Consider the following 9,881-nt stretch of genomic DNA (forward strand, 5'->3'; position numbering starts at 1 on the left):
CCCAGCAGTCACACTACTGGGCATATACCCTGAGAAACCATAATTCATAAAGTGTCATGCAAGAAAATGTTCATTGCTGCTCTATTTACTATAGCCAGGACATGGAAGCAATCTAAGTGTCCATCATCAGATGAATGGATAAAGAAGATGTGGCACATATATACAATGGAATATTACTCAGCCATAAAATGAAACGAAACTGAGCTATTTATAATGAGGTGGATGGACCTAGAGTCTGTCATACAGAGTGAAGTAAGTCAGAAAGAGAAAGACAAATACCGTATGCTAACTCATATATATGGAATTTAAGGAAAAAAATGTCATGAAGAACCTAGGGGTAAGACAGGAATAAAGACACAGACCTACTAGAGAATGGACTTGAGGATATGGGGAGGGGGAAGGGTAAGCTGTGACAAAGTGAGAGAGTGGCATGGACGTATATACACTACCAAACGTAAAATAGATAGCTAATGGGATGCAGCCGCATAGCATAGAGAAATCAGCTCGGTGGTTTGTGACCACCTAGAGCGGTTGGTTAGGGAGTGTGGGAGGGAGGGAGATGAAAGAGGGAAGAGATATGGGAACATATGTATATGTATAACTGATTCACTTTGTTATGAAACAGAAACTAACACAACATTGTAAATCAATTATGCTCTAATAAAGATGTTAAAGAAAAAAAAATGAAAACCTAAATGTAAAATGTTACTTTTTTCAGAATAATTTTCTTCCCTAACTAAGAAGTGTACTAGCTGGTTAAGAGCTATGATCACCAACTGAACTAGCTAATTGTAGCGGTAAATGAGACATATATGCATATTGCCATTGGGACCACAATTGAGAAATCAGGAAAATATGTTGCTCTTGCCTTTCTGAACTTTTCCTTCTCTTGGCCGTATACTTTTTTCACTCCCCTACCCCATTACCCACAGGTCAGCTTCCAAGTGCTTTTTTATATGCCCCTTCACCTATTTGAAGATGCCCTCAACTTTTTTCATGTTCCTGAGAATGTGCCTGGCACATGGTAGACACTGTAAGTGTTTTATTGAATGAATAAACAGACATTGGAGCATTAGCAGTTTAATCGAGGAAGACATTTTGGGAATAATTGTGCTTTCTCACTGTACCCTTAAATCACACCGTAAATGATCCTCCTTCTTCTTATTAGTACAGTTCTTAAAATCAGAAGAAACATAAGTGGATTTAGAGTCCCTTAATTTTACTTTGACTTTCTAGTGGTAAATTTCCTTTCACACCACAGACTAGATCAGAGATAGATTTGTGGAGGGAAAAGGTATATTGCTGATTTTGGTTCTTAGGTCTGTTGACTGAAAAAAGATGCACAATCTAAAAGTTGAGAATTATGTTTTATTTGGGGCATTACTGAGGACCATAGCCTGGGACACAGCCACTCAGCTATCTCTGAGAAACTATTCTAAAGAGGTAATGGAGGAGACTATATATATACATACACACATACACTTATTTATTTATTTATTTCAGTTTTGCTGGGAAAAAAAAGTGTAGTTGAACATCAAAAGATTACTGCTAATAACAAAAAACAGTCCTCTCAAGTTAATGATTTTAGTGCTGTTCTATGTATAGGAAGATGCAAGAGTACCGGCTCATTGAAATTATTCCTTTGATATGCATCTTAACTATCTAGGACCAGAATCTTATTTTTCTACATTCTGAATTCCCCTCAGGGTACACTGTTGGGGGCTGCTGCAGTGGCTGATGGCTTTATGGCCACAACATCCTTTGTTTACTGAAATGTCAGGTGACATTTTGTGTCCACAGGTCAGATGTAAAACAAAACTCATTTTGGAAGAGTGGTGACATGATAACAGACATTAACACTTCATAGTCTCAAAGTTTATTTGTTGGTATATCCATTCCACTGGCTTAGTTTATTGTTTTTCTGGTCTGAGTCAGGACAGTGAAAGACTTAAATCCATCTGACAAGTATGTCAATTACAGCAGGAACTGCAATTTCCAACTCTCAGGGGAAGTCACACCTTGTTGTAATGACTAAAGCAATGAGAAAGAAGCAGATAGACTTGGGGTGCCTATGGAAATAGCAATGTGAGGCCAGTGACACACATCATAGTGGAGCGGTGTGTGTGTGAATATCATTGATATATTTTCTTCTGTTCAGAGCTCCATTTCAAGGTAAGTCACTTGGAAACCAATGAAATCGTTGAATGCAAGCCACCTTGGATCTCAATGTACAGCACTTCTAAAAATGGCCACAGCTCTCTTTAGAGGAGTTGGAAAGGAGAATCTTCACATTTTGATTCGTTGAGTTAAATATTTGGCTGACCTCTGGCACAAGTATCAGGTGAGGAAATGTTACACTCAGGGCCCTTCCACTTCTGTATGCAACCCATACTAAATCCCTGGGTAAGGCATATCAATAGGCAGATGCCTGAGTGATATCATTTGAAATATCCCTTCTTTTTTAATGGGAATCATAGATACTTCTAAAAATGAAGAAAATTAATACTAATAACCTACCTAGGAGTCAGAAACTTCATGCAAAAGAAGTAGAGGGGTGTCTTACAGAACATGGGAATTCCAGAGGGGATCTCACTCCAGATAAGAATCCCTGCCCAAGTAACTGGCTTGAGTCCTCCCCCTTTTGTGGTTTTCCCTGTGCTCTACTCCCTGCTGGTGGTGCTTCTCCTACTCAGCTTCCAGGGCTACCTCAGAATTAGACAAGCTGTGAAATGCCCACGGTCGCGAGACCCCTCCACAAGACCACCAGAGTCGAGAGTCAAAGCCAAACGGCAAGGGTCATTTATTGCAGGTTCGAACCTGGACCTCCGCTCACTCGTTGCCGGTGACGCTAAGAGGTCCCGATGGAGTTTAGTTCAGCTCTTTTATAGACAGGTACAAACAAGTTCGGGACTTTCCAAGGGTGGGGAGTACTGATTGGTTAACCTTTAAACAAAGACACTAGTCGCCGTCTGATTGGTTGAATAATTAGAAGGGGGGGTCAGCAAGCGTAGTTACAGAAGCAAGAGCGGCTGGTTAAGTTTCGGTTTCCCGAGGTTTCGTTTCTGAATTGGAGATACTTAAGACGGGGCCATGGTTACAAAAAGAAATAGTGCAAACAGGAAAACTGATGCAACCCTAGCAGCGCTGCGGCCTCCACCAGCCCAACGGCAGGGCGGCGGGAGGCTGTGCGCCCAACTCCGGGCGGCGCTCCCAAATGTGGCAACCCAGCGCCGCGCCCTGGAAGGGCCCTTTTTCGGCCCTTCTCCTCCGAACAAAAAAGAAACTCCAGGAAAAGCACAGACTGAATGCAGGGCGTCAATTCAGTCTTATTCCCACCAAAGTAGAACGCAGTCCCCTCATTCCCCCCTTTCTCATGAACCAGAGGAGCCAATCTTGGGTCCTCAAGGCTCAGTTTCTTCAATTTCTGAGGCCTCGCAGGGCTGATATTGTGTTCTTAATATCATTAGCTGGACTGTATTTATTCTTTCGCGAACAAAATCCATGACTTTACTGAGTATGCAGGGGCCTATAGTGAAGAGGAGAAGGAGGCATAGTAGAGGGCCCAGGATGGGGAGGAGGTAGGGGAGCATCCCATGAAATCCTGACCAAAGGGGGTTATCCGCTAATTCTTGCCGGCGGCGAGCTAGGTCTTCCTGGAGCTGGTGGATCTTGGTTCTTACAATGCCTGATTTATTTGCATAGAAACAACATCTTTCTTTTAGGGCAAGGCATATCCCACCCTGTTCAGCTGTCAGCAAGTCTAAGCCCCTCCTATTTTGTAGGACTACCTCGGCCAATGAATCTAATTGGTCCTGTAAGTCCTGAATGGTACCAGAGAGGGCTCCTATATCTTCTATTAATTGCCTAGATAGCTGATTATAGGAATGAAGGGAAACCCCAAGGCCTATACTTCCTGTGGCCACAGCTCCCGTAATTCCTAATCCTACCAGGAGGGGTATGACTGTAATGGCTCGTTTGGTTCTCCCTGCCCAAAGGTCAAAGCTGGGAATGGGCAATGGGGTGTCTCCCGAGATCAGGTCTACATTGGGGACGAGGGTGGCTAGGGTGCAGACCCCTGTCCAGTTCGGGGGTAAATAGGTGTATGCTATGTTATTTCCGCAGACAAAAACAGTGGTGTTAGGACTACAGAGGGAGGAGTTCACGGGGATATACTGACTACATCTAGTGGATGAAAGGATTCCCAAGTCAATACTGGCGTTAGAGAGGGAATCGTTCTTGACAAAGCACGAGGTATTAAAGGTGGTTGAAAATTCTGAAAATTGTATGGGGAATGGCTCGGGGAGTAAAGTAGGGGTACATTGTTCGTTGATATTTAAATTGGCGAAGGTGGGGATGGCTATAGGGCGGGGCGGTCCTTGTGGAAGGCAAAGCCAGCAATCCTGTGCTAAGTTGGGGTTGGTAGCATTCAAAAGTATAAAAGTAGCTTTTAGTATAATCATGGTCCGGGGGTCCAATTCAGAGGGATTGACCTTAGGGAGAATTAGGGGGTGGTAGTTAAGCTTTGGGTACAGATGTCGATAGACCTCTTCTATTTGTCTTTGGGTTTCTATCTGGCGTATTCCGTCCTGGGGCCCCCCACCGTCTGACATATGTAAGGGGGCCCTGATATTCCAGCATACCGGGGTCCCGGGGGTGCCAGTGCATCCAGCCTGAAGGTATCTATTACCTTCATTAATGGTGGGGCTTTTATTATTCTGTAGTATGTCAGTGAAATAAGTCTGGTTATTGGCCCCTATACATTGTTGGTAAGAGGAATAGCACATGCTATGCATTGATTCCTGGATGGTAGAACAGGGGCAAGTAGCAGGTTCATGAGGAGGAAGTGGGTATGGCTGAGGGTTACGGTAGCATTTCCAGCCTGAAGGGGCCCCGGTAACCCCATATGTCTGCTCAAGATATGCAATTATGCCCCCGCAGTTCTGCATAAGAGCATGAGCATGGGGGGGGAGCAGGAGTCTCGCTAGTACCTCCCCTACAGTCGCACGGTGCACCATATAGTTGTTGCATTAAAGTATTTTTATCGGGGGGAGGGTTGAGTCCTCCCCTCGTGGCCCAAGGATTGAGGGTTAGGACTATCATTAGGGCTATCAGCAGTACCTCGGTCATCATGTGGGAGGGTACGGCGCAAGGTCAGTTTGAGGGGATTGTCCTTACTCCGGTCAACAGTCCAGGTGACGTCAGCTTTAGTGGACTTGATGAGGTCAGAAAATGGATCCACCGGCTTGACGTGGGTGTAATGGATCCAGGCAGCTATGCTGTCCACCTTGATGGCCGTCAGCGTTGTCAGGATGATCTGGTAAGGTCCTTTCCACCTGGGTTCTAGGGTCTCTTGTCGATGGCCTTTGACAAGGACCCAGTCACCTGGCCGGAGCTGGTGTGGAGTAGGCGGGGGTCCTGTTGCATATAGCTCTTTTAGTTTGGGCCAGATTGTCTCGTGTGTCTGCTGTAAGGCTTGGAGGGAAGACAGGAGATTATTTTCTGGGTCCAATTGGATAAGGTTAGTCTTTAGGTTAGGGATGATAGGAGGAGGCCTACCATGCATTATTTCATAGGGAGTAAATCCTAGCTTATAGGGGGAATTTCGCACCCTAAACAGAGCGTAGGGGAGTAGGACTACCCAGTTAGCACCAGTCTCCATGGTCAATTTAGTCAAGGTCTCTTTTAGAGTTCTATTCATTCTTTCTACCTGTCCTGAACTCTGGGGGCGGTATGCACAATGTAATTTCCAATTAGCCCCAAGTATGGAAGCCAGATCTTGACTTACCTTAGAAACGAAGGCTGGCCCGTTGTCGGACCCTATCATAACTGGAAAGCCATACCTGGGCAGGATCTCTTCTAGTAGTTTCTTAGCTACTATTTGTGCAGTCTCTTTCTTGGTTGGGAATGCCTCAGTCCAACCTGAAAAGGTATCTATAAACACCAGTAAATATTTATACCCATATTTGCCAGGCTTTACCTCCGTGAAGTCCACTTCCCAGTAGGCTCCGGGCTGGTTTCCTCTTTCCCGGATGCCAGTGGTTGACGGGTGGGTGCTGGCATTATGGAGTTGGCAGACTGCACAGTCAGCAACCAGTCGTTCAGTCTTCTCGGAGACATTTTTAATTTTAAGTCCAGTCTGCCTGATGAGATCCTGTAGCCGTCGGGCGCCCAAGTGGGTGCTACGGTGGATCCGTTCAAGGACCAGGGTTCCTAGTTTCTCAGGAAGGAGGATATTGTTCTTAGCGTCCCACCACCATCCGTCTCTAACCTGGGTTAGAGGGAGCTTGCTCATCCATCTGATGTCATCCTCCGAGTAGTCGGGTTGGGGCGGTAGTTCCCGGGGCCCTGGATCCGGCAGTTGCAGGGGAAGTAATGGTATTGGAGTGTGTGCCGCCTTTCGAGCTGTCTGGTCTGCCAAATTGTTGCCTCAGGCGACTGGATTCGTGGGTTTTTGATGCCCCGGGCAGTGTACAATGACTAGCTTTTTGGGTTCCCATATGGCCGCTAGCAAGGCCAGGATTTCCTCTTTGTTCTTGATGTCTTTGCCCTCTGCTGTGAGTAGTCCCCGCTCTCGGTATATTGCCCCATGTATATGTGCGGTAGCAAAAGCATACCGGCTGTCTGTATATATGGTGGCTTTTTGGCCTTTGCTCATCTTGAGAGCTTGGGTCAGAGCAATTAATTCAGCTTTTTGGGCTGAGGTCCCCGGGGGGAGAGTCTCTGCCCATATCACCTCAGTCTCTGATGTTACCGCTGCCCCCGCATACCTCTGATCTTGCTGGACAAAGCTGCTGCCGTCAGTGAACCATGTGACTTGTGCATCCGGTAGGGGCTGGTCACATAGGTCTTCCCAAACCCCATGGATCTGGGCCAGTACCTCTGCACAGTCATGGAGTGGGGAGTCTAAATCTGGGTCAGGTAATAGGGAGGCAGGGTTTAATGCCCGCGGCGGAGTGTAGCTGATTCTGAGGGGATTTAACAGTAGACCCTGGTAGTGGACCAGTCGAGCATTGCTCATCCATCGGTCGGGAGGCTGTTTGAGAACCCCGTCGATGGCGTGGGGGGTGGTGACATGCAACTCCTGTCCCATAGTTAGTTTGTCAGCATCCTTTACCATTAGGGCCGTGGCGGCGATCATCCGGAGGCAAGGAGGCCAGCCGGCAGCCACTGGGTCCAATTTCTTTGATAGGTAAGCGACAGGCCTGGGCCAAGGACCGAGGGGCTGGGTCAACACGGCCTTAGCTATGCCTTTGCTTTCATCCACAGAGGTGGAAGGGTTTGGAGACATCAGGGAGACCCAGGGCGGGTGCGGATAGCAAGGCAGTTTTGATCTGCTGAAATGATTGCTCAGCCTCCTCTGTCCATTTAAAGGGCGTCTGCTCTTTGGTGGCTAAGTATAGCGGTTTGGCCATTTCAGCAAATTTGGGTATCCATAAACGGCAGAACCCCGCTGACCCCAAAAATTCCCTCACCTGTCGAGGCATGGTGGGTCTGGGGATGCGGAGGACCGTTTCCTTCCGTGCATCTGTGAGCCATCGTTGCCCCCCTTTCAATAGGTACCCCAGGTAAGTTACCTCAGGCCTGCAGATCTGCGCTTTCTTGGCAGAGGCCCGGTATGCCAGGGTGCTGAGAGTCTGTAGGAGGTTTCTGGTTCCCTGCAGGCAGGTTTCAGCCGTTTCAGCAGCTATTAAGAGATCATCAACATACTGCAGGAGGGTTACATTGGGGTTTTGTCTCCGGTACTCACTGAGATCCTCGTGTAGGGCCTCATCAAACAAGGTGGGCAAATTTTTGAATCCTTGGGGAAGTCTGGTCCAGGTGAGTTGTCCGTTTATGCCTCTCTCGGGATCCGACCATTCGAAGGCAAAGAGTTCTTGACTTTTGGGCGCCAAGGGTAAACTAAAAAAGGCATCTTTGAGGTCCAGCACAGTATACCATTGTTTTTCTGGACTAAGGGCGCTCAAAAGAGTATATGGATTGGGCACAGTAGGATGGATGTCTATGACCCGTCTGTTAACTTCCCTCAGGTCCTGCACTGGGCGGTAGTCTTTACTGTTAGGTTTGCAGACTGGCAGCAGGGGTGTATTCCAGGCCGACTGGCAGGGACGCATTATCCCCAGGTCAAGAAGCCGGCGAATATGAGGAGTGATACCAGTTTTGGCCTCTAGGGGCATGGGATACTGTCGGACACGTGCAGGATCTGCTCCTGGTTTGATCTCTATGAATAGGGCTGGGCGATGTTTGGCTAGTCCCATCCCACCTGTTTCTGCCCATGCTTCGGGGAACTGCTGAAGCCATGACTCTATATCTTGATTTTGGGAGGGTGGTTCCTGGTGAAGTCGGTACTCATCTTCCAAGTTCAGGGTGAGCACAGATATGGGTTGATCGTGAGGGTCTGTTACGATTGGCCCCTCTGGCCGAAAATGAATTTGTGCTCCCATTTTAGTGAGTAAGTCTCTCCCCAGTAAGGGGCAAGGGCTATCGGGAATGACCAGAAAGGTATGGGTTACCCTTCCTGTGCCCAAGTCCACAGTTCTCTGAGTGGTCCAAAGGTAACGTTTGACTCCCGTAGCTCCCTGGACCCAGGAGGATTTGTTAGAAATTTGCCCATGGGGCTTAACCAAGACCGAATGCTGTGCCCCCGTATCCACCAGGAATTGGACTGGTTTCCCCTCCACTCGTAGGGTTACCCTGGGTTCGGGGAGGGGGTCCGAACCCCGTCCCCCCTACTTTGTATCATGTGTAAACAGGACTGGGGTGGCCTTCGGTTGCCATTGCCCCTGGTTGGGGCGCGGCTGCCTTTTCTTGGGGCACTCCCGAGCCCAGTGGCCCTTTTCCTTGCAATAGGCACATTGATCTCTGTCCAATGGTCACCTGGGAGGTCAAGTGGCTGGGGGGCCCTCTTGGTCTTTCTGAACAATGGCGGCCAGGACCTTAGTCATTTTCTCAGTGGCTTTAAGTTGTTTATCCTCTGGGGCGTCTCGGTTATTAAAGACGCGCTGGGCGATACGGAGTAGGTCCTGTATCTGTTTGCCCTCCAGATCTTCTAACTTCTGGAGTTTCTTTTTAATATCAGGGGCTGCCTGGTTAACGAAGGACATTACAACGGCAGCCTGATTTTCGGGGGCCTCTGGATCCATAGGGGTATACTGCCTGAAGGCTTCCATTAATCTTTCTAAGTAAGAGGAGGGACTTTCTGTTTTACCTTGTACGATTGAATATACCTTGGCCAAATTAGTGGGCTTGCGCACGGCAGCCCGGAGACCCGCCATTGGAGTCTGGCGATAAATGAGCAGTCGTCCCCTACCTTCTCCGGTGTTATAGTCCCAATCATCCTGCGGGGGGCGAGTTAAGGGAAAGGCTGCATTGATGAGGTCAGGGTTAGCGGTGGGTTGACCATCATCTCCAGGAACCAGTTTTCTCGCCTCCAGCTGGATTCGCTCCCGTTCTTCGGTAGTGAATAGGATCCGGAGGAGCTGTTGGCAGTCATCCCAGGTGGGCTGATGAGTGAACATAACGCTATCTAGAAGAGCTATCAAGTCTTTAGGATTATCAGAGAAGCGGGCATTCTGGGTTTTCCAATTATATAAGTCACTGGTAGAGAATGGCCAATACTGGAGTCGGGGGTTCCCTGTCTCATCGGGAGGGCCTATTTCTCGCAGGGGTAGGGCTATGGTGGAATCCGGATGGCGGAACCCTGGGTCGCGCTGAGTGCGTCCACGGGTGCGTCCAGCCGGCCCATGGGAGTTATTTTCATTGGGCAGGAGGACCGGTAGTGCTTCTGCCTCTCAGTTCTCCGGTTCTGACCTGGGTGGCCCCTCGGGAGGGGCCGCAGGAGGTTCTACCAAGGGGAGAGGAGCAGGGCCAGGAGCAGGAAGGGG

General features: G+C 48.3%; 1 protein-coding gene across 1 annotated transcript; it reads right to left on the minus strand.

Moving 5' to 3' along the window:
* Positions 1–3,401: 3,401 nt before the first annotated feature.
* On the minus strand, positions 3,402–5,015 carry LOC132513108 (syncytin-1-like). The gene has a single exon (XM_060137301.1). It carries the CDS (start codon positions 5,013–5,015, stop codon positions 3,402–3,404), a length of 1,614 nt encoding a protein of 537 aa, XP_059993284.1.
* Positions 5,016–9,881: the final 4,866 nt, after the last annotated feature.

This window comes from Lagenorhynchus albirostris, chromosome X, assembly GCF_949774975.1.
Source record: "Lagenorhynchus albirostris chromosome X, mLagAlb1.1, whole genome shotgun sequence".
Classification (NCBI taxonomy): domain Eukaryota; kingdom Metazoa; phylum Chordata; class Mammalia; order Artiodactyla; family Delphinidae; genus Lagenorhynchus; species Lagenorhynchus albirostris.